The 25,954-nt window shown below is 38.6% G+C and overlaps 1 protein-coding gene across 4 annotated transcripts in view; it reads right to left on the bottom strand.

Annotated features, from left to right (window-relative positions):
• Positions 1-25,954, bottom strand: part of ARHGAP15 (Rho GTPase activating protein 15) — a 333,020-nt gene that overhangs the window by 56,908 nt on the left and 250,158 nt on the right. For all 4 annotated transcript variants that reach the window (XM_056350341.1, XM_056350342.1, XM_056350339.1 and 1 more), the window contains one exon: positions 6,085-6,219. In XM_056350341.1, coding sequence (XP_056206316.1) covers positions 6,085-6,219 — 135 coding nt within the window. The remainder of the gene's footprint in view (positions 1-6,084; positions 6,220-25,954) is intronic.

The following is a 25,954-nucleotide window of genomic DNA, read 5'->3' as shown; positions in this document are numbered from 1 at the left end:
ACACCATTCCTATTTTTAATAAATATTTTAAAGCGTTGCACCTCAACTTTTGAATAATTCTTATTTCCATACATTTTTTGTTCTATTCACCTGGGTTTATGGATTGTTATGGCCTTCTGGTGTTTAGACTTGGGCAGAAAGGTATTAGTTATGATTTATTATGTCAGATATATCGTGGTGACCTTGGATTTGTTTATAAATCACCATGTTCACATGAAATTGAGACTTTCTGATGCCATGCCAAGCCCCAAAACTTCCTTGGACAAGTAAATGGAGGGTAGGAAAACGATTTCAATAGGAGGCTCGCCAACTGTGAATCTGAAGGCAGTTTGATTAGGACTCGAAGCCCACAGATTGAGATTATGACAGAAATTTGCATAATGCCAGAGACTGATAAGATTTGGTTTCTCAGGAACCTATTACGTGATGATGTTAAGAGACTGTCATGGATTTCTTACAGTGCAATATGCTGACTTGTCTTTCCAAGACGAGTTGGCCTTGAGCCTTGTTCTTTGTAAGCCTTGAGTGAGGTTTCTTTAGTTGTCTTTGGAAAATTTCTTTAGACATCTTTTGTAACTTTCCACCGAGATGATACAAGGATGTTATGACTGTCAGAATAAATGAATGTATTTACTTCCTTTCTGTTTCCCAGCTACTATTTTCATAACTGCATAGTAGTTCAGAGCAGGTCCTTGCTACACTATGTGGCTCTGTTCTTCAATCATGATTATGTATTGATGACTAGATTTGTTTATTGCCTCCCAACACAGTTTTTTTGCCTGACTTTGGAGCAGACAGCTTCCGTGCACACTCTTCAACAGTTGCATTATTCAGTGCAAAATTCGCTATGGCCTGCTGAAGACCGAAGCGCCATCATTGCCCAGATAGATGTGAATTTCTGCAACACGTTGGCTAGAGCCACACAGGCAGCGGGTTCTTGGGGGACCTTTCTGAAAGAAGACTAGATCCCAAGCTCAGAGAAAACTTTTTTACGGATGCCAGACAACTTGGAGATGAAGACAACTGACCAACACAGACAGGACTGAAAACTACTGATAGCACTGTAGACTGTAGCTACTGATAGACTTCTGTGGGTTTAAAAAGTCTAATCATTCTCATGAAAGAAGATCTTATTACTTTGCTATGTTATCATTGTAGATTTTGTCAGACAAGACCGGTAAGGACCAGTATATAATACCAGCAAAACTGTAATAAACTTTTTATCTAACATCTTTCCGTAACAAAAAAGTTTAAAAACTGTATCATGTGTAAGATGCTAAATAACCACCTTCAGTTTCCATATAGTAGGGTAACACATAACATTATAGGACTGATAGGAATGACATTCTGAATTCTGCTTAGCATGCACCAGGGGATCCTAATTGATATATCGAAAGGATATGTGTGAAATCAGTTGAAAAAAGTGTTAATGGTCTATCAGAGCAATAAAAAAAAATGAGATCTTGAAAAAACAAAAATCATATGAGTATCTAATGTGGACCTTAGGTAGTATCTAGGCACTTAAATTCACCATTATAGTTCTGAAAAACCGTATTCAGCTGCTATCCATCCCTGAAGGTGCATAAGCTAATTAGATGCTGTGATTGTGGCCTTTGAAGAACTTTAGGTGCCTATGGCTCTACCTCTCCTCGTGCAGAGAAACGCTTCATTTTCTGCCAGGGCTGAAAAGCTTAAGCACCAGAGATGGGGGGTTCCTTTGCCTAAGTGCCTGGGGAGGCTTGATCCTGTGGGGCATGGGCAGGACCTAAGCCACGTGTGCTCACTGGATCCTGTGCCCTGCAAATATCCCTTCTCCAGGGACGAGGTGGCTGATGTGGATCCCATGTTTTCTGTCCCTCATACTGAGGCCTGAGATATTTCATATTAGGTTGTGGATTCCACTTGAATGCCTGCAAGTCAGACTTTGCAACACTACCTTTTTTATTAAGCTCATTCCTGTGTTCATGTGCCTTAAGTGGGAAACTCACAGCAGTAACAGATACCTTCATTCAGAAAACTGACTGCCGAAGAATCAGAATTCTGGCAAGAGGAGTTCAATTTAGAGTATATACATACACATACATCTGTCTCTGTGTGTGCATTTTAAATAATAAATCACCTATTTATCTACAGTACTTACGTGACACCTATTAAATTCATATTAGAGATAAGACACTGAAATGAAGGCGTAATCACTAGGCTTCATTGGAAAAAAAAAAAAATATCTTTCCAATGTAGTAATTTTTCCAACCTGTTGCAGAGAAAAATCAAAGACCTGAACTCAAGCCTTCCAAACCAGAGACAGATGTTGCAGCTTTGGGAACCGGGTGGAATTTTCCTTTGTGGAATATCAGTGGGTTTGGTAGCTGCAGTTGGACAGATGCACTGTCTATACTGATGCACAGTCTATACAGCTTTCTCCAGCTGAAAAGATCTGGAAAGACTATTCAATATTTAAATATTTCCTATGCTGTGGATATCAGACAGGATTGCACAGGAGACTGTAATAGACAATTTTCTCTTTTTCCCCATGCTTTCTGCCTGAGAACTTTCAAGAAAACTATTTCAATTAAAATAAAGATTTATGATCACCTAGCACATTTTCCTCTTAGTATTTCTTAACAGATTTTGGGGGTAGAATATTTTTTTTTCAGTGACTAAAGTCCTGACATAGGTTTGTATGGCCATGAGAGTGAATTCTGTAAATAAGGTGATTAAGTGTTTCAGTTATTGGCCCTTCTACCACCTTACTCACATGAAGCACAATTTTACTTGCAGACAATCTGTTGAACCACGTCTGTTGATCTTCCAGAAAATCAATAGAACTATTTGCGGTGCTAAGTAATTTAAGTGTGGCTGAACCTGACTTCATAGCAGCATTTGGGCACACTTTAGAAGAGCATATTTCATCCAAAATACCACAGAATGACTTGCCAGTAATATACTAGACAGAGTCTTTGAAAAAAAAAAAAAAAAAGTGCTTTCCAAATCCTAAGAAACAAAATCAGTATTAAGTTAGAGGTCTGGTGGCCTTCCATTTATCATTTATAAATTCCCTGATATAAGCTATATGAACAGTAATTATCCATCTTCAGCCTGGCAGGCAGAATTTTGAGATTCTATAATTCCCTGAATTATCTTCTAATATTCTGGCCATATCTAAATTGTTCTTATATTACGGTCATATCAGAAGTTATTTATAGGGGAAATTGAAGGTGGAGAGCAATCACTTTGCCTCATACACAGTATTGCAAAATTTTGTTCCCATGTATCAAATAGAGATGTTAATTAAAATGGCATCATCCAGGAAAAGTAATACTAAGCTTTCTATGGACTTTTTCCACATAATCTTTAAAATAGCATCAGCATAGGGAGTCCCTGGCACCTCTGGGGTACCCATGCCTCCTGAAACTTCTAGCTAAATGACTAAATCTCCGAGAGATATTATTTCCAATATTGTTATCGATGCAACCAATTTGTACCAATACAACTTGTTATCTACTACAGGCAGGTTTTCAGACCACTTCATCTTACTTATCAAATGTGTGGCTCTGACTAAGAGGTGCTCGGTGCTGGACCAAGGATTGGCAGGGTGGGAATGTGTCCTAATTTCCTTTTTCCTAGCCACCAGCAGGTTGGTTTATTCCTGGCATTATTAAGTGCTTCTTCTAACTACTGCATGCCTATGTCCTGCATGCTAGTAATGACATTTTTGGAGAATGGACAGAAAATACAGAGATACAAGACCCCCATTTTCACAACAACCTGAAGAAGGGAAATTTTCTAGCAGCTCAGTACTGACCAGGCAGAGTAATTAGCACAAAGTACCCAAAGAATCAGCTACAATGGAAACAATATGGAAGAAAAGAGATTTTTTACTTGCCTCAGGACTATTAACATACAGAAGAGCTCCAAAAACACTGAAAACACCTAATCGTTGTTTATAGACGGTTTTTAAGTAGGCTTGGTAAGAATATGGATTTGTAGATACTACGGCAGTAAAGGCCAAATAAAGAGAAGATTGATTGGAAATCGTAGATTACTTTAGACAGTTGGATTAGGTAGAAATCACCCTGATGTGCAGTAAAGCAAGCAACAAGAATTAAGGTTTTGAAATAGTGCGAAGCATGTCTTTGAGTGCTAGCATTTTCTTCCTAGGAATAAACTGTCTTAAAATCCCTCTATAAATGACTGTTCATTAGTCTATCAATGTGTATAATGGCTCTCAAAATCATAATAAGAATTAATAATAGTTCAAATAGCAGAAAAGGACATTAATTTCTCACTCATGAATATTAATGCTTTAGCAGACAGTCTCTTCCCGACGTGCTTTCAAACTCTTAATTCGCAAGTCTATTACAGGTTACCTGTTATTTTTACTTTCAAAACCTCTCCACTGGCCACCAGAAGATTTCAAATCACCCTGACTTGGACACTAGTGGAGTGGACGAGAGCAGAAGACAGCAGGAAGGATTAGATCATGGTGTCCTGGTAATGTTCTTCAGAATACAAGAGTGTTTCTCGGGCAAAGTGTATGCTAAAGGGCAACGAAAAGTAGCGATAAGGGGGAGGAAAACTATATTTAGCCCCAGAAGACCAGTATGATGGTGGATTATCAGGACGTGAAAATGATCATGGCAGAGGATAGGCATTAAATATTTGGCTGCAGAACCAGGTGTGTAAGAAGAAATGCAAATGGCATCCCAGAGTGCACTCCGTGAACTGACAGCATCCCCCTAAGGCCCTGCATCTCCTTTCCAAGGGGACATAGCAGGTGGATAGAGAACCACAAGAAGGGCAAGTTCAGGTGTTGGTGCTTCAGTGAGCATCTTATGCCAACGCATCACAGAAATTAAAGCTGAACAGTAAGAAATTCTTTATTGTTTTTCCCCCTCTCAGCACTCAAAGACTGTGCAACAGGACCTTAAACTCGAGAGAGGTTGTTCTCCACCTAGATCACTTTGAAAAGAGAGGTAAGCAAGCTGCCAAGAGTAAAAACTTTCAGGTAATGCATTTCTTCACATTGTGCATTTAACTGCACTGCATCTCTAAATAACTGTGAAGGGAAGGATCTTGTGAGATGTATTTAACCTCATTATCTCTGATGCTGGGTCTTGAAAAGCTTTAGTTGAACTAAAGACTCTTATGAATATAAAATCAAAGTGAGCTGTACATTAAGGGTTTCATATTCCCTGACAGCTGCGCATGTGCACACAGAGCTCTCATTACCAGTAATGGCAAACATGCATGCCCATCCTTCAGAAAACACATCTCTAAGTACTTTATTGGGTTTGGGTTTTTGCTAGAGATTTTCCTCTATTGGATCTTTAATTAATATCCTACTAGGCTTTTTCCCTTTAAGCTATCCCTTTCCCCCCCTCCTTTCCAACAGAAGTAAACCCCCAAATCACTCTGGGTTTTTTTAAGTCAAGTTTTTCCAAGCCTATACAGTTCTACAAAATGCACCTGCATATATTAAATACAGAGAGGGTTAGCAGCACACAAACCACAGAAACACATAACAGAATAAATGCCCTGGACTTTGAAAACACTTTTGATGCCTGACAACTTCAATAAAAAAAAAAAAAAAAAAAGGCAAAAAAAGCAAAGGTAGATATGAAAATGAGAACATGAATGTTTTTGCATTTTTTTTGTGATCACTGCAAGGCAAGAGTCTGCAACCTTGTGGAACAAAACACACGCATTTCATTCTGATTAACATAAAGACAGCCCCTTCTAACATGATTCACAATTATTAGTCTCTCTCTTGTGTTTGGGGATATATGGATTATCAGCCTAGCATATTTTGAATACATACACATTTTAATTCCTTTCCTAAACCATTTCAGACACTACAGTTAAATCGCGTATACAAAATTTATAGATCAATGATTTGCTATTTTTTCTCCAGTTAACTAAATGCGGTAGGAGATAAAAGGCAGTCAAAAACAATAAAAAGACAGGATCACGGATAATGGAAGGTAAGTCAGCTTTGTGATGCCTCTGTTCTTCTATTTTAAAGTTTATTATTATTTTTATATAACAGGCTATTTCACTAGCTTCTACTGTATCTGATGTACTTACTTATCGCCTCCACAAACTGTTCAAAGAAGCAGTATGGGAACAGCGGCTCAGGCAGCTCTCTGAAAAACATCTTGAGTGCTCCGGTGACAACGTGGATGTCCTCCCACTGGCTGTCGTCCAAATTCAGCTTCTCTTCTGGGAAAACACGAGGAGAAATGGAACAACTGGTTTTAATGAAACAATTACAAGACACTAATTATTATGTTAATGTTTGCCTACTATCATCAGCAACCGTTAACAGCCTTCTGCACCTAGAGGTTTGGTGCTGTGCATGTTTTTTTTTTTTCTTGGGTTTTTTTTTTTTTTTTTTGTAGGAAGAGAACATTTTCAATGGAATACCATCTGTAGGAATGCAGCTAACAAAAAACAAGAGACACAAAGAGACAGTACCATTGACACAGTATGTCAGATACATTTATTCCCATAATGCATCAGTATGAAAATTAGCATCACCGCTCAACATGATTCAAAGCTATTTGGTTTTGAGGCCGAGGGGCTAAGAGTTGCCAACGATGGACGGCTCAAGGGACCGGCCTAAAGGCCTTGCTGAGCCAACAGGAGACATATGCTAAACATGGCAATAGAAAATGAGTTATTGCTTTACATGTGTTAGCCTTGCTATGTACAAGGGAATAATGGGGAACGCTTTTCTCCTTTTTTTGCCTGAATGTAATGTCAGCAAGGAATAGAGTACTGTGAGAGAAAGGATATTAATTCCTTCTTACTGCTTCAAAAATATTTTGTTTGGTTTTCATCTCTGGGAGGAAGATTTGCCCAGCAACAATATTAGACAGACCCCTGTTGGCCTACCTTGGCTATGCAAAGCTGTCAAAAATGATAACACACTAAAGACAAACCACAAGTGCTTACAAAACTGTTTTGCAAACAAAAAAAAATGTTTTCTTTTGAAGCTTAACTGAGCTGAGGAATTTAAATATAAAAGAAACTAAATGCTAAAACAGAGTTTCTAATAAAAATAAAACAAGATTGGGTGATTATTCTATTTTTCTTTGGGTTTGTTTTTTTCTTTTTAATTCTAGTAGTGTGATACTGTTAGAATATAATAAACAGTGAGATCATAATCCATATAAAACTCTAGGAAAGTGCAAATCCTTATTAGTCCAAATTAAAATGATACACACTTTCTCCAAGTTCTGCTACTCCAAAAATGGAGTTTGCTTTTTTTTTCCACATGTGCTATGATTCTCTTTTTCAGAAAATTTCAGTCTGAATGCAGATTGAGGGCCAACCATGAAAACTACTGAACAAATTTAATTTGAAGCAACATAATCCTGAAATGTTTTACTAAATGTCACTGAAATTTCATGTTTAGCAATTCAGCTGGCTTCAAGAGCAGCCTCTTTATTGAACTGTTGTTAAACAAAATGGTAAAATTATTGGAGACACATGGACACCCACAACTCTGGATCCCTGGAACTCTGCTGCAATACTTTTCTCACTATAGAGTTTACTTTTGAATGGAAAAATCTTATTCAAAATGGAGTTGTCTTTCAACTTTTATTTAATAAATGTTATTAAATGCTTTCTAAATTATTGGATTCAGGAAACGTATACAAATAAAGGAAAGGACCCAATTCCTTAACTTGGAGTAATGTGAGACAAAGCTAGAACAAAGGCAGACTTGTGCATTCCATTTACTTGTCTTGCTTGCTTCTTTGGTTTCAAGCCTTTTTTTTTTTTTCCCTCCCATTGAATTACCTCAATCATAAAAGTAATGATTTGATCTCAAATGAGTTACCAGAGGGGATCTTCTTTAGACTCTGAGATCATATTTGATTGATCGTATTTCAACAATTAGCCTTTTATTTTGCCACACACTATTGAACTAGATCGACAGCATCTTAGCAGGCCAGCTTTAAACAGTCAACTGTTAACAATAGCATCAAAAAGAGAGACCTGATGGGGTTTACTGTCACTTTAAAGAACAGGGTGGGTTTTCACATTGTTGAAATCTGTCAGATATTTTGAAATGTCCCTCTCACTATGGTGCCACACCCCCTGCGTGCCCTTATAATAAAATTGGTTTTACTCCTGATTAAATCATTTTCTCCCTACCCACTACCATACTTCTCATAATGGACCTGTGTGCTCTACAGCTGGTGTTCTTCCCATGGTACCAATTCTTACTTTATCTTTTAAGCACTTTGCTGCTAAGATCTCATGCAGAGTGCTTATGTTTTGTTAAGAGCTTCATTCTTAGAGAAATAGCTTAACACATGTTCTAAAAATGTTGTACAACTTATTGCTTAAAACACATTTAGAAAATGTATAAGTACTGTAGCTTTGGCACAGAACTTTAAGTAGAAACCTTAAAAAAAAAAACAACTTGTTTTTGCCATGCATTTGTCTTAAATGTCTAAAGTGGAATGCTTGACTTCTAAGGCTTTATAGAGACTTATCCTACCAGATTTTTGCACCATTTCCAGCTCTTCAAGGAAACGTGTTAGGAATGTATCATCGTGAAAGCAAAGGGTGTCAATTTTCCCTCTAGCAATAAAAGAGTTTTTAAAAATGTTTGCTAGAAGGAACAAATGCCAAGTAAAAAAAAAAAAAGAAAAAAAAAAAAGAAAGAAAATAGAAGTCCATTCAGTGTAAGACTCTCATTTGGTTCCTACTGGTTGGAATTGCTCACATACCATGGCGATAGGGCCATAAACAAACACACACATGCATTTCAGGCCAGGTTTAAGGGGAGGACCTGACTTTTTGGCTTTGCTCAGGCATATTTCTTATTGGGGTGTTTTGCTTACATAAAGATTAAGTCCCAAATCTGGTATTTAAACCTGACAGTCAAGGACTGCTTTCAGTCAGGAGATACTGTATCTGGGAAGATGCTCAAAATCTCAGAGTCCTAAAAATTTGCTTTAGCTTGTCAGTACTATTTGATTAGTTCAACCATCACTGCCAGTTGATATCATATATCTTAGATACAGACACAAATATGCCCAGAAAATCCCGTAAAATTTATGCTAATACTCGGGCTGAAAAAATAAAGACCACATTAAGGAAAGAAAGAATAGTGCGGGCACTTGTCAAGATTATTAGTTAAAAAAAAATCGATATACAATACATTTGTGAAGGGAATGTGTGTTTTACTGTGTTATTATTCTTAGTAAAACAGCCTTTTCAGCAATACACATTTTAAATGGCCCTCACTATGTCAGAGTAGAACTAAACAGGAGTTCAGCTTTGGTTGAAACATGACATCTTAAACTTATCCTTGTTCAGAAAGGAAGAAGGTAATCAATGGAAAGATCAGCGAAAGAAAAAAAAAAAGAAAATATGAAAATCAACCAAGGCAGTGGAGACAGCTCAGTTTTGAAAGAAAATGGATGTGGTTCCTCAAACCACATGTCCTGCCTGGTATGTAGACCAGTCTCTAGGAGAAAAAGACAGTGATTTGAGAGCGCTGCTTCATTTTTCTTTCAAGATCATTTACAAAGTGTTTTCCCAGCTATATACTGTCTTTTGCCCATACTGCCATTAAAACCTTGCGCACCATGTTCAGAAGTCCTGCTCCACTTTGAGTATTACATATTCCTGCAAGCTGTCTCATGGATGACCCCAAATCCCATGGAAAACAACTCCTGCAAGCACAACTAGTAGCGCCTGGTCTGCTGTGGAGGTTGGCCCTCAAAATACTTTCTAAAGACTTTGGTGAGACGCGTCTTGTTGGGTCTTATCCTGTAATCTGTTTGTTAACATCTCTGCATTTTTCATCCTTTCTCTGCTGCCAGCTGCATGTGGCGGCACGGTGATGGCCATGCCCTGTGCGGTGGGCACCACATACACAACAGCTGCCACCTCTGTGTGCTGTGACAAACCTTTGGCATTTCAAGTTCAACCAACCCCCAGCTCCAGTGCCATCCCAGGGGCCAACGCATATGCTGAGGGAGATGTCCCCCGGAGAAAGTCCTGCACAGCACTGTTAATTAATGCATACAATATCCCTCACATCAAAATCTTTGCTGAAGAGCTGGGTGTGCACAATACATTCCCAGTTTACTGAAAGCTTGGGAAACTTGCTGGACTCACTCATCCCAATAGACAGGGTACTAGTGAGAAATCCAAAACAGAGTCCTGTGGTTGAAAGAGGAAAAGAAAATTCCTCTTGCATGTACTAGGATAAGACATACTGTTCAGTCTCAAACTTGTAGACACCCTTTCTTTCTTTCTTTTTTTTTTTTTTTTTTTTTTTTTTCCAGAACGGTTATATTCTACAAAAAAAACTTGCTGGTTGTTGAAAAAAAAAAAACCAAAAAGAACAGACTCAAGTAAAAGTTCTTCACTTGCATCAACACACTCCATCACTAAATCCCTTTCTGAGGGCTGTTCTCCTGACTGACAACATAAATATGAGTTTGTATGCTAAAGGTGCGTGTGCTTGATCGCTGCACCTGCACTTTACAAGCCACAGCTGCTCTGATTGCTGGTGCAGAGACACAGCGGCCTTCTTGGGCCAAACGGCTTCTTTCAAAGTGATCACACTCAATTTAGAGCAGTAATAGAGCAGAGAGATGTCCAGAGACACGGCAGCAATGGGATGCTGTGAGGTGGTGAAGGCTCTTGCTCATCATATGACAGGGAGCTCACCCCATGGCGATGCAGCACATGATGCTTAGCTTCCTCCCCTGCCAGTAAATTCCATCCTGACATTGCATTTTACATACACACTCCAAAGTGCGTACAAGCCCTTGAACTTCGATTAAATAGCACAGCAGAAGCCTCAACCCATAAAAAACAATATTTCCTTCCCAGCCAGATTTTTGTGAGTTGTCTCCCAGCTAAATAATTCTTCTTCCTTCTTCCTCTCTCCTCTGCTAGGTTTGGGAGGTCTGCTGTCCTGCCTGCATTCAGTGCATGCTCCTTCACTTCCAACAGCGTTTAAACAAATCAAAGAGAATGTCAGCTAAGACAATAATTAAACTTTGTCCACAATGTATTTCTAAGCACCTTCTGCTGAATCCATCCAAAGTTACCGTAGACAAATTATCAGTCAGCAAAAGAAAGCTTGCATGCATTACTCCTTCAGTGCTAGAGGAACGTGGCATGCCCTTTTAACAGAAAACTTAAGCCACAAAGTTATAATGTCTGAGCATTTGTTTATTATTGGACTGCCCATTTCCATGGAGCCCAAACTACTGAGCAACTTAAGCTAAAAAGCAGAACATCTCTCTGTGCATCGAGTGCTGTTTATTCCAGTTCTCCGAGATGACAGTTCGCTGACCTGGGGGCATGCTGGAACAACCAAGTGCTGCTAAGTTAAATCAGTCTATGCCAGAAAAATAAAAGATTTCTGTATTTGGGCACACTGGGTCATATTCATCCTTGCATAATTCCACAGAAGTCCACTGAGAAAAAGCGAGATGAACTATCTCTTTGTTTCTGTGGAAAAGACCCAGCACATTGGAGAAGTTCAGCGATGGTACATCAGGAAAGCATGCAGAGCAGTTCAGAGGTTTGGAAAAGTGGTCAGCTAGCGACGCCATGGCGTCAGGGGAATTTCTGTGCCAATGGTGGCCGCTTGAAACTGGACACATAAAAATATGCTGCGGTACTGAAAGGAGAAGGCAGAAACAGGTATCATCACTAAGACTCTTATAGACCATTCACTGCCAAAACCTGTTCCAGGGTTAGATGACTGCGATATTAGCTTCGACTTAGCGTATCCTATCATTGCGATTTGAAGCAGTAATTACTGTAATAGGATTATAATCACAAATACTTTTAAAATTCATTAAAATTAGCTGAATCAACTATTCCATATGAGAAAAGGAGTGATTTCAAACACAGAATATTATCCATCAAAATGCAGCTGAGAACTCCCCACCTGTCTACAGACCAAGGTACTTCTGCCAGACTTGCTTGGTGGTGACCTGCACAGAAAGAGCAGGAGCAGGTGGGCATACCTAGCCTGAGCAACTGAACCTCCAGGGCCAAATGATTCCTTCCTTCAGGGTCAAAGAAATTCTCAGCTATCCCCAAGGGTCTGCAGGAAGGGACAAGGACAGAGCACAGAGGAATTTCCACCCAGCCTCCAGCCTCCAGCGGTGCGGAGGTTTCTCTGCCTCCGAGGACCAAGCTTGCCCCAGCACAAGGAGGAGGCTTGGCGGACTTTCTCCAACTGACTGAAATTAAACTGCTATGCTGAGTGAAAATTGCATTTGTCTTTGAGTGGCAGGATTCTGTCCTCTATCTAATTCTCTTTACTTTGTTGTTGAGCAGTAACTTCAGCTTCTTCCCAGCAGTTAAAGCCCACTTTATTTTGCTTTTCTTTCTGTTTATTCTTCCCTCTTTATTTTGAACATGACTAATGACTTCCTCATTTCTCTGTGCCAGCTAAAGGATTTTATTCCATTTTCTAGATGGATGCTAGTATATGTGTTTCATATGCCCAAGACTGCAGAACACAAATATTAAATACTTGCCTAGATCAGGAACTTAGTTTTCATGACCCATTTTACTATTCGAAGGCAAAAGTCCATTCTGAATTCTGTTTTCCACTTGATCTTCCTCGCTTAGTCATACGTTGTGTATACATATGTTAGTCAAGGTAAATATCTCCCTTCCAACTTCAAATCTGTTATTAACATATTCTTTTATTGTGTAATTGCTCTCCAATAAGCTTCTCTGCAATCTAATTTTAGAGTTTTTTTTCTTTTTTCCCCCCATTTACAGTCAGGTCTTTTATCAGAATTGCATGTATCAGCATCCCCACATCTACATTTTAAATAAATTGAAGGCTCTCAAGATCTAATACAGAGAGGAATTGGACAATGATTCTCTGTGCCATTTTCATACTTCAAAAATACATTCCTATTTGTATCTTTTTAATTGTACTACTAACTCAGAGTGCTTTAGGATTCTGTCATATAGCTTTTTTGTTCTTCCCCTTCTTGCTGCTTCTAACACTGCTTCTATTTCCATTCTTGTCAAAAGCCTTTTCATAGTCCAAAAATCTGTACACAATGTTTTGTAATATTTGGCAGACTTATATGAAACCTAATTCACTGCCTTCTTATGATTCATGGGTCATAAATTATTTCATATGTAATGTACCCCAAAGGGTAAAAAATTCTTTGTATTAAATTTCAACCCGACAATTTAAGGGTGGGGGGAGGAGGGGGAAAATAAAAGTATTTTTGAGACTTTCTGACAAGATCTGACTTCAATATAAGGTCTAGTGTGTTCTCTTCCACAAAATGCTATCTCAGTATCCTTCAGCAAATAGAAGATTTCAACATGCTACAAGTGAAAACACTCCTGCCGTGACATGGGCTCACTATGGACAACTTTAAAGGAAAGGAGAAATACAAAATGAGTAGCACCGGATCAGGCTGCTGACGCATTAAATCAGCCCTGCCTGCAGTGTTTGTTAAACTGAAAGGGTCTGTACAGAAACAACTGGAAACACGAGAATACCGCCCGATCCTTACTGATTGCACATCGGCAAATGTATTATTGGGACTGACCCCAATAAGAATAAGCTTGTGCCTCAATGAGTGAGTGTCGATAATCAAAGGAAATAATTAACAAAACAATAAAGATCATTATGACTGACTTTATGTAAATTACTTCCAAATGTAAATAGATCAAAGCTTAAGCTAAAATTAAGCAATTCCCCTAGTCCACTTGCAACACTGAAAATGAACATACTTATGATTTTTTTTTCTGTTATAAGGATTATCAATAAAATATTAGTTTACTGCTTTATTTGAAGGACAGAAATTCAAGTAATTCTCAAAATGTTCATCATATATTCCTTATATCTCTAGTCACATTTATTTTGATGGGACTGTTTACAAGAGCAAAGATTACCTGTACACAGAGATCTCTGTTTTCACACAGAGGTTTGTAGGATGTCCAGAAAACAAATTCTAGATTTTTTTAAATTTTTCTTTCTTAATGAAAGGGCTATTTGAAATAGACCAGCTGAAAGAAGTATTCTTATATGAAACCAGGTATATATAAGCTCTGTAAATGCCAAGGACAAAACATTTTATTTTGTATAGAATTTATCTTTTGGTTCACTAAAGTCAAAACACTTCTGTTCATCAGAACTTTTATAAAGGACTGTTTCATAATGTGAATCCATTTGGATTATCTGACCAAAGATAAGACTTCAATGGACTTACTGTATCATTCACCACTGTACCAGTGCCACAAAAGGGAATTACAATTAATTGGATTATGTTGGTCTCCACCCGCTGATTGTAGAAGAGAAAGTCTGAAACTGTAACTATTTCAAACGGACCGTATCTCTCATCAACCATGGGATTTGGGCTTTAATTTACCAATAAAGCTTAATTTCTTCTCTATATTCTCTTCTGGTTAGGAAGAGGTCATTTAGACACTTTATTCAAGTTATTGAAAAAGAAAGGACAGTTTTGTTTAATACTTTCAAACTAGCACTTTAATACTTGCACCTTGCCTTTAGGCATTACTTACTTTCTCTATTTAACAATAAAGTGGGTTTTCTTGAAAAACGCAAGCCAGAGGACCCAGGCCTGTGTTTCAGTCATAAGAATAATTCACGCTTCATCTCCCCTAGTTGAGTTCATGGAATTTTGGCTCATATTGTTACCTAACATAACGATTTGTGATCAGCTGTGTGATGTGTGACCCTGCACAGCACAGGTTCCCGCGCAGACCCAAGGCAGGCAGTTTTCAGTAGCAAGGTCCCACATTAGGTGGAGGCTTGTCTGTATGGGTAGTGACACTAGCAAAGGGAAAGGTACGATTATAACATGATTTGATACATCCAGATAAACTCATTAGCTTGGAAATATTCATATTCTACATCCAGCAGCTTCATCTATCTTAATTAATGTGACTCACATGCTAAAACCCAGCAATACTACCACTATTCTTATTCTAGATGTCCGTATATATATCTATATGCCTAGATCTCTATGTCTATATATATTCTATTTCTGCTGATGTTTGTGCCTAAAGGCTGTTAATATTGTTCTTCACTATCCTTACCAGAAGGTTATTTCAGTGCCTAATTCCTTCTAGTTACCACCCTAAAATATTCAACTTTATATACTTTAAAAACAACTATTAATATCAGTAATGCTTGCTTTGATTCTTTTTTTTTGTTGTTTTGTTGTTGGTTTTTTTTTCAAACTTTCACATTTGGTCTAAGAAATAAAAAGTCCTCAGTCAACTTACTTCAAACCCATGTTGCTTAATTCACATTTGCATTACTTTTTGCTAATATCTGAAGCTCTAATTCCATTCCCTGGATATTAGCAGGACTAGCTACGCTGTTAAAGATAGGAATGCTTCTAAGTGCTTACTGAATCAGGGCATATGAGATGATAATTGTATGTGTTTAAAACAAAACTTTAAACAGGAGGGGATTATATAAGTTGCTAAAACAAATATATCTTCAAGTGCATTGAAGGACTTTCAAATGTTAACAAAATGTCCTTTGATAATAATAGTGCTAATAATAACATGAATTTTCAAATATTTTTATGCATTTTGAGAATTGCATGTTATCCTGAATAGGGAAGGTTCTCAGTATGTGCACTTTTTTCATACATATTCATCAACTTCAGAGCTACGTCCGCCCTGAAGCCACCACACCAGTTAAGGATCAGATACAGGATCCTGTCCGGTTCCAGGCATGGGATAGTATGTGCATTTTAAGTTCTCTTGTACAGTGCCTGCTTAAAAACATTGACATTTTTGTGACAGTGAAAATTGGTGGGGTTTTTGGTTTTTTTTTTTGTGGTTTGTTTTTTTTTTTTGTTTTTTTTTTTTTTTTAGGAATATGTTGCTTTTGAAAATATGGAAGCCCTAAGTTCAAGGCCAAACCCGTGTTCATGAAATGCATGTAATTACATGACTGGCAGAATTAAGAGCTGCGTACACAGAAACACTCGAGACTCAGCCTAGGTCTCTCTAACCAAAAAGTTGACATGCCAAGGCTAGCGTGGGCTTAAAAAAAATAACTCCATCCACCCTGCCACGTGCAATTCCATGTGCGCAGCTATACCTTCTCTTACGGAGCCTCAGAAGATGCATAAGTATCCCAGGGCACACGTAAACACACTTGGCAACATTTATGGTTCCTCCTTGGCAGAGAAGGGGCTGTAATGAGATACGGGTGACTCAGTGGCGTGATGTTTCCCACACACGCCTCGCACTCTCACGTGGAAGGAGGAGGCACGGCCTCTCCTGCATCCACCAGAGCGTCTCTAGCATCACGCCTTTCCCTCCACCTCATGCACACATCCCAGGCTGGCATTTTCCCTTGCTTAGCCAGAGGACCCGGTGCAGATTTGACACGTTAGCGATACATTGGTGCCTACCTTTCCCTTTGGCAGGGTTTAGTTGGAGGTGTGTTCTGAGTGTAGTATTTCCAGTTCCTCTTATTTCACCTAAACTTACAGGCATATATTTCAGGAGAGAAACGGTATGCTTCAAAACAATTTTTACACTTTATAGTACGTGGATTTTTCTTGTTCTTCAGATTTGTCTTGCAAGTGAACTTGGAATAACAGGAGGATTTCAATATAAAATAAGAGATTTTCATGTCTTTGGTTCCTTGATATACATTCAGGTCCCTCCCACAAGAAATATATTAAAACATTGATTAGAACAGAGTAAGATTTCAAATAAATGGAGATTTATACTTCCTTTTGGACACAGAATCTTATAGAAAGTTTCAAGGCAATGCACAACAAAGCAGTTGACAAGAAAGATAGCATCTGCTTTCCTGGCTATTCAAGCTGAAGTTTTTCATTCTAAATGCACGCAATGTTTCCGAAGTTAACATAATTAACTCACGGCAGTCCTGAAACATCATAATATAAGATACAGATGGAAATTCAAAGCTTTAAAAATGTCATATAACTGCAAGAGGATTATCATTTTTTAACTGCACAAATATGAATATTAATTAAAACAGGTGTTTTTATTTCAAACACTTTTGCACACTGTGACACTACTGGGAGGGTTATTTATGTATTAGTCTACTAGGAAGCATATATTGCTTGAAAAATGTGATATGCAATAATAATAAACTTGTGAGATAAAAGAATGACACTCTGTACTGCTTCCTGAAACAATGAAAGACCAGTAGTTCAATTAGTTAGTAATTTCCGTGTGACTATTTGACAGATTCTACTAATTGTTAAGCTCCCACAAACTATTGCTTTACATAATTAATTATATTCAAACACAGACAACAAAGACATGTGGGCCAGTTGCCCTTTTGACAATGTTTTTCGTAAACTGATTTGCTTACCAAAAATATTTTTAGAACTAAAAGATACGAATCTTAAGTGGAAATACACATCAAAACGTTAAAGCAGCTCTCATTTTACCATGGTTATGAGAAAAAAATTTGGATTGTTTAACATATCATTTATGCTGCATGCATAATAGCTGAAGTCTTCTAGCAGAGATCTTTCATATTAATTTAGCATTGCATAAAATTCATAGTAACAGGTCCAAGGGTCAAGCATCATTCATCATTAGTTGAAGTGACATTTGCAACCCTTCATATAGCAGCTGCTTGAAAGGGGAAAAAAGGTATTCTTTGGAAGAATGGGGGGTAGCACACAATCCTTGCTCTATCTGCGGAAGGGAAAACAAGGTGCCACTATGTCAGCATGGTAATGTGCTTAAATTTGGTGATGTCATTCTTCCCTAACCCCCATGAGTCACAAGGCGCAAGGCAGCTGCATTCCTGAACTTAGTAGTTCGGGTGGAGATAAGTAATAACTAGATGTAAATGCATTACATTACTGTGGTTGTGAACATAGCTCTGTGCATCTAAATTATGATTTATATCAGGATGCCATCTTGTTTTTGAGAGTTTTCTACTTGTTAACAAGGCAGCCCTTGTTCTTATGGCATCCTCCAGGCATAATAGTTTCTGGGAAGCCAAATAAGATCACTTTTGAAACTGCAAGACAGCATTCCAAGACTTTGCAGCAGAACACATTGGCCAAATTAGGACTTCTGAAGACTGTTAACTAACAAATAAAATCTTTTTTTTTTCTTTCTTTGTGGCATGTCTTCACTACTATAAAACATTAAGATCAGAACGGGAAATGTGAGCAATTAAAATGAAAATGTAATCATCTGCAAGAAAAGATAAATTTGTATTAAATGGCTAATACTTCACAGTCCTTTTGATATTACAAGTACTTTTTAAGAAAATATATATTTTATGTCAGAGTAATTTTTATTATGTGAAACATGTGATCTCTTTGGAATTACGCACATTTTTAAATTGCAGTCATTAAAACAGCATGCAACACAAAGTAGTTAGATTTTGGAGCTCTGCTAATATTTGGTGATTTTCCTCAACTTTGCTACTCTACCTGAAATGTATTTAATTTATTCATGTCACTACTTATCCACTAGAATTTAAAGCACCATGGTGATTACTAACTTGGACTACTACTTCTTCCTTAAAAAGTTTAATGATTTTTTACAAGGGAAACCAATGCTTTTTAAAGAGTCACTTAGAAGCACATGAAAAATGTTCAAGGGCATTGCTTATTACACATCGCTATTCTACGAGCCACCATAAATTAAGCTCCCAGTCAAAACATTTCTACCAGCGTCAAGTGACTTTTCCGTACTCTACGTATGCATTGTGGAGAGGGTGCACTGGTCTACCCCTGCGTTGAGTCAAAACACAGTGCTGCAGGTATTTCGCAGTGAGATCTCGTTACAGCCAGCAGCAACACTGGGCTTTTACATTGCGTGACAGCTGCGAGCTTCAGACAGATTCCCAACATGGTTTGCAGACCATGTCAGTCACATATTACATTATCTAGAATACAAGATGGCCATTCATCAGTGAGCGATGCATCCTCAAATCAGACAAAAAGCTTTTCCACAAAGGACCACCGCTACTGGTCCATTACTCCCATGGCCTCTCACTTTCCCATAGCTTTGAATAGCTGTGCAGACATTAAACACGTATGTAAAGATGTTATAGATACCAGAAAGGCAGAATGGCTGTAAAAGGAATAGAACAGCGGAGGCAAGATGACTGGCAGATAGGGTTGCCACATCCCCCTTAAAGAGACTGCTCCTTTTCCACACCTTATGTCTCTTGTACCATAAAAATATGCATAGATGTATGTGGGAGCATCATAGCAGATTTCTTGGGATGCGTGCCATGCATCTGAGCTTCGAAGCTGGCTCAACGTTGTCACCATTAAGTCGCAGTGTACACAGCAACACTTCAATCTAATTTCAATTAGGGAAAAGTTACACAGAAACTTCTTTGAGAGTACACATGACCCTACACATAAATACCAATTAAATTCAGTATCATCAGTGTCTTTGCAGTGAACATTGATACCACCAGCGAGAGGAAGGAATTTAAAATGAGGCAACGCTTGATGACATTACCTCCTATCTACAAACTCTGCCTGTGTTAACTAGTACGTCAATGATTAGTAAAACAGTGGGATTCATCTGTGAAGAAATGGGTGAAACGAAGTAATGACATGAAATTTTCATTACAAGCAGATTTTCTGTGACATAAGGTAGAATATTGCATTATTAAGCAACGAAATACTACCTGGTAAAGGAGTAAAAGTGTAACATACTGAGAAGCTACAGATACCAGGAGCCTTAAGAAGTTGCAACTGAGACAACAGAAGAACTAAGTAAGACTGCTTCTCATACCAAGGACACATTATTTCCTCAAACAAGTTGGTTTACGTGCCTTACTATCCCTCTGTCCTGAACTCAGGCAAATCTGTGTGTAAAGGGAATTCCAGCATCCTGAACTGGGATCAGAGGGACCGTATCAGGTTTTGTGTGGGCATGCAGGGTACGCAGGCACTGCACTAAGGGTTGTTCCATTTTCTTTTGTTTGCACAGTCTTTTCTTTAGAAACAATGGAACAAAAAGTGCAGCGAGTTAGGGCTTTAATTCTTGACAAACACTTTTTTTATTTTCATTCAAAACTTAGAGGATTCCCCTAACATGCAGATTACTTGAGGGCTTTTTAAACGTACCTTTCAAGCACAGAATGAAACAACCCCCCAGAACCCCAATACCCTGCAAACCTGCAAGAAGACCAGGAGGAAAATTCATCCTAAAGGTGCTAAGACTCCTTGCACACCATCACTCATTGGTGACTGGGGAGTTTTTACTGTCTTTCAAATCTTCTTTCAATCACAAGATGCCTTAAAGGGACAGAGGTCTTAAAATGTGCTCTCTATCTCCCCAGTTGAGAAAGATACATCGGAAGGGGGTGGGGTGGGGGGTGGGGGTGCGGGTGGGAGAGTCAAGCCACAACACAAAAAGCATTAATGCAAAGAACAGTGGGGTCTCTCCCTAATTTGACTTTCTCTACAGGTGGTCTGCAGCTGCATCCAAACAGGTTACACTACTGCCTTCCCATGGGCATTACAACAAAGTCGGATCTGTATTCACAAGAATACATTTACTAGCATGGGTTGATTCAGGTCTAAAAATAAGAAAAAAACATTTTTCAGAATAGCCTGAGGTAACTCCTTGAGCCAGCAGAAGACAGTAGCACTCTTGTTTCACTGGCTGTGCGTGATGATAAAGGATATCAGAAACCTACTCCATGTGACTCACTGAGGCCCACAGCCAGCTTCCAATTGATTAATTTTATTTGTATTAGTTTGTTCTCCATCGAGTACACAACAGGCCAGACCAAATCAATAAGCAATATTGTGTTTTCTATTGACTCAGGGGGAATTCTCACTGAGACCTGCAACTGCTAGCTGATTTTATAGTTCTGTATATCATCATGGAAACGACAGGGCTCGGAGACCGCTTAGCATAGGGAGAAATGGGAAAAGATTACAAAGGCAAGGTGAGATATTAGTTTTTAAGCTGTTGCACCTACAGGAGGAGGTAGGATTGGTCTGTGCTGCAGCTGGAGAGCTGCAAAGGCTGCGCCCCGCACTGGTGGGATCCATCCAAGGGACGCAGAAGGTGTACGCTGTGCCTAAGCAGTTTGAAAGTGAAAACCACACACAAGCACACATGTGTATGTGCCCTCACTAGCATGCAAAAACACAACATGAATGAGATGAGGCTGTAACTGTTGTGTTCTCCCCCCTGTGCCCACAAGAGTCCCACAGCCCCAGGACAAGGCTGCGAGGTGGTGCTGGCGGTACCCAGGCCTGAGTGGAGTCTGCCAGGGCAGAGCAGTAACCCATCAGCTTGGCGCTGCCAAAATCCCTCCTGCAGACACCACCACAGTGTGCTGCCCCTGTGCACATGTAAACACGTACGTGTAAAAAAAAAAAACACTGAGCCTCCTAAAGTAGACTGTTACGTCTGCTTAAATGGATTTCTGTAGAATTAAGCTAAAACATGCTGCCCCAGAAGTTTTTTCCTCTGTTTTTTCCAGCTGCTCCACAGTACCTTGGGTGGTGAAATCTGCTAGCTAGATACCTCCAAATACCTTATCTTTAACTTTCTTCCCCCTCCCCTCCCCCTTTTTAAAAAAAAAACCAAAACATTTTTAAGGCTTCCTTTTCTTGCAAACAATGGCTAATCAGAAATAAAAGAGCTTTTACCCAAAACTGTTCCACACCACCTCTTCTGCGTGAACTTGCGGACATCCTCAATATAAGAACAACACAGCTGTCATTACCCCTGCACAGATGAAGGCCAAGACACTGACTGTATTGTAATATGCTTTATCTCATTTTCAATAAAACCTGTGAATCCTCACTCTGCCCCGGGTCTCAGATTTCTTGAGCTGCTGTGCTGTGCCCTACCCAAAGGGGAAAGCTGGCTTTTTAGTGTCTAAAATAATATGGTTCTTCTACACAAGACAGAAAAAAACCCCACTGGATACTGGGATGGATGTACGTAAGGGATGGCAGAATACAGCCCAGTGTGTTCTTCCTATCACATACACTTGACAAACTTTAATGAAAAGTCTTCTCTACTTCCTACTAACAGATGTTTCCAATTTTTTCTCTCTCAGCACTTTAAACCACCATCTTTAGTTTTCATGTCTAAGAGACATTATTATAGGATACATCATAATGATATACTGTACATTCATATACAGTATCCCATACAATGACTGGTTGATTTATAATTCAGATCCAATAAAGGGAAAAATTGATTTAACTGATGACTAGTGAAATACTAAATGCATTACAATGTTTGAAAAGAACATCCTTTTCTTGCAATGCTAGTGACATAATAAAATTAAATATGGATATAAGATAATGCCCATTATTATTAGGCAAGTGGAATCAAAGGGAGCAGGAAGAAAAGCAATCTCTACGGATCAAGGAATGCCTAAACTTCCTTTTCAAATGTACAAAGACACAAACACAAATGGAAACATTTCACAAATAAAGTAAATTCAAACAATCTTGAATTACAGTGAAAAGTTAGTTTTCCATTAACTGGTCTTGATCTACCAGGGCTTTCAGTAGTGCTGCCGCATTTGGGTACTGTGTTGGGGGTCACTGTGAATTCCAGGGGTCATTAACCTTTGGGTTTTTAAAGTTTTTTTAAAATATTTCCTTATTATCCATAAAGCCCATAGCAGCACAGACACAATTTAACCCCACATTCAGGGAACTCATATCCCCTCAAATGCCCCACATCTCATCCCTTCTCACTTCTGACTTCTTCCTTCACCCCACAAAACCTTTACTGAGGTTGTTCCCTGTAGCTCACCCCTTCCCAGACAGCTTGCTCTCCCAGAATAGTCACACAATTAATATTGAGGCAATCCAGCCACTAATTTCCACATCTCATTCAAGAGGCTTTAAAACTGCTCCCCTTTCCTAGAAAACTGCTGTGCAGCTGTTTGGGCAACGAGCCTGCTGGGGTGGGAGGGGTAGGTGAGAGCATCAGCAGGTAGAGAGCACAAAGCCAAGGTCCCAGTGAACTTGCTCATGGCTTAGAATTACTCATCAACGTATTTTGCATTGTCAGATCTGAATTCCAGGCCAGGAACTTCAGTAGTACTTGGGGTTTTAATGTACTTTAAGCATCTGCTAGAAGTCAGTCACTTCAACATTTGCAAATATCTTTGTTTTTCCAGATGGGTAAATTGCTTCTAATACAAAATAACTTCTATTCGGAAGCGCCTGTGATTGCTCATACAGTCTTAGATTGATGGTCAGTTTTTTATAGTCCTGGTGCAGTAGTTTTTCCTTTAGGAACATGCTCATTTTGCTTCTGGAGAAGCAGTGGCAGACAGTAATCACTGTGGAGCCAGAGCCAACAGAGTTTATTGTAATGAAAGAATCATACAGTTGCTATAACTAAAATAACACCCAAATACTGGCACTAAGATATACCTCATTTCACTGTTGCAACAGTAACAGTTTAAAACACTTTAGTAATCTCAGATATTTTACAGAAAAGTTATTGTTGTCTCTAAAAATCTTCAGGGATTTTAATATATATTATGGAATTCAAGGAACCACTATTAATCAGCTTGCAAAAATGCACCAGCAGAATCTGGGGGGGGTGGGGGGTGTCAGCTAATTTGTGCTTAAACACCTACATTTGCATGTGCAAAACTGGATAATTATGCTCCTAGCTGCCCATTCATGTGTACAGATGGGTGCACCCACACATTTTTGCGGGATAATTTTTGGAAGCCGATAGAAAATACGGTCTTTAAAGATTTTAATAAGGTTGGCAAAACATACTTTCTTTGCATAAAATTATGTAGTTCCCAAGTCTAAAATTACTTTGATTTAAAAAATGAGAATTGGCAAGGGATTAATCCATAATATGGTCTAATTACTTTTTTCTTAAAAATTAAATGGTCAAGATCTTAACTCAGAATAGTGGTTACTGTTCATGAACTGAAACTAAGAAATAGAACAGAATAAGGAATTTTATTAGGTGTCTAAATATGTATTTAGCTAATAGAATCCTTTGGCTGAATAACAGGTATAATAATTATGAAAGCATATTTAATTTATACATCTGAAGCATAAAGCTCTACTAATTATATTTTTATGAGATTGAAATGCAAACTGGGCAAAGCTTGGAAGTAAAAAGTAGAACTGACTTGCTGTCATTAACTTGCAAAACCGCATACATTTCTAAACACACACATTCTCAAATGAATGAAAGGAGAGGAACACAGACAGGCAGACACAGAGGTTCTAGGAAGCAGGTAATTAGCACATATTTTGGCCCTTGCAGATGGTCCTGGTGGCTTTTATTTAACCTTTGCATTGTTTAAAATGCTGAAAGTTTAATTCTTATTTATCAAAGTGCATTCAGCAATGTTCAAAGGACATTTGCCAGTCTGTAACATATAGGGCTTGCTAAACATTGCTCAATAAACAGATCAGGTTTTTGGTGAGGATTGAATTTTCCCTGTCATATTCAATAGGAAACACAATATTAAAGCAAGGATACCTCTTTTTTTTTATTTTTTTTTTCTCACTGTTATTTTATTATTTCTTTGTTTGCAGAGGTTACTTCTATCAGTAAGTAAATATCACCATGAATTTCTCTTTGTCCTTCATCAATCAAAACCGGTCAATTATAAGACTAGCGCAACTAGATCAAAACTCCAGGCTGTGTAGTCATATTACTACTCATATTATTACTAAAAGCGCATCTATATTCCAAACTGGGATACCATAACCCCTTTGTCATTTTCCAATAAAAAAGACCATACCAAATAGGCAGAGCACACCGTAATTAGCAGCTGGCAGAGAAAGCTGTAAATCTGTATGAGTTCTGAACGATTTGCTTACATTGTTGCTTTGTTGACAAATGATGCTGTACATGTTAATGTTCCTGAAATGTCCCCATTGCACCTGACGTGCCAATAAATGCCAGCCAGCTGTATGAATTATGGAAATAAGATTTTTGTTTATGAAGGTATCCCAGACATTTATTTTACTGCATGCCTCTTGACAGATTTAATGTCTGGAGTTACATTGAGAAGATATTTGCTACCTGACATAATGGATAATGGAAACTTTAAAGGCTTTTTTTAATGATGAGACTAATATATTTTTTTTTTAATTTTACCTTGTGGCTACACATTTACTCTCAATATAAAGCTTGCATATTTTAAATGAAATGCTACTAAATTGTTCCTAATGTACAATGAGTTGGATGAAACCGGTGCTGCAGAGTATGAGAGAACAGAGGGAAAGTATTTCCAAGAGCTGCTAAAGCGAGAACGCTACATGCAAGTTTACCTATTTTCTCTCAGTTTACCGCCTGCACACATCTACTAGCATATCATTAGCATACAAAGGTAGCTGCTAAGACTTAGGCATCTCTAAGTACAATAAAAATCTTTTAACGGATGTATTTATAGCGGGCTTCATAAAACATTCATTTAAGGCAAGACACAGGGAACACAGAAACCTGTACATCTACCAACTATATTTAACTGGATGCAGAATCAAAAAATCTGTGGCTGAACTCTGAATATTTAAAAGCGAGGTGTATGCTCTTAAGCAAAACACACACACACAAATGTCTTTATGTATTAGAGACACAAGAACTGTTATTCCCACCCCGCTTTTAGCAAGCATCCTTATTCTGGCTAAGGAGAAGGATCTCAGGCATCCCGCCTCTGAAACATAAATTGGACAAGGCTCATCTAGAGACAGGTTTGCAGGTTACTCTCAGGTTTGCTCCGAAGCACACACTGTTTCTGCAGAGCTCACCGTGCAGGGAGCCCCGGAGCTCATCCTGTGCCGTGGTGGGCAGCAGGTGCTGGCTCCCGGGAATCCCAGCACCACATTTTCCCTGCCCTGCAAGCGGGGAACCTGATTCCCACTCCAAAGTGGAAAAATTTAGCCTGGCAGAAGAGCCTGTACTACGCAAGCTCTTCAATTCTTCCTCTATTAACACATGTTAG

This window comes from Falco biarmicus, chromosome 8 (genome assembly GCF_023638135.1).
Source record: "Falco biarmicus isolate bFalBia1 chromosome 8, bFalBia1.pri, whole genome shotgun sequence".
NCBI lineage: Eukaryota > Metazoa > Chordata > Aves > Falconiformes > Falconidae > Falco > Falco biarmicus.
Note: the sequence above shows the minus strand (reverse complement) of the source record. Positions and strands in the feature narration are given on the sequence as shown.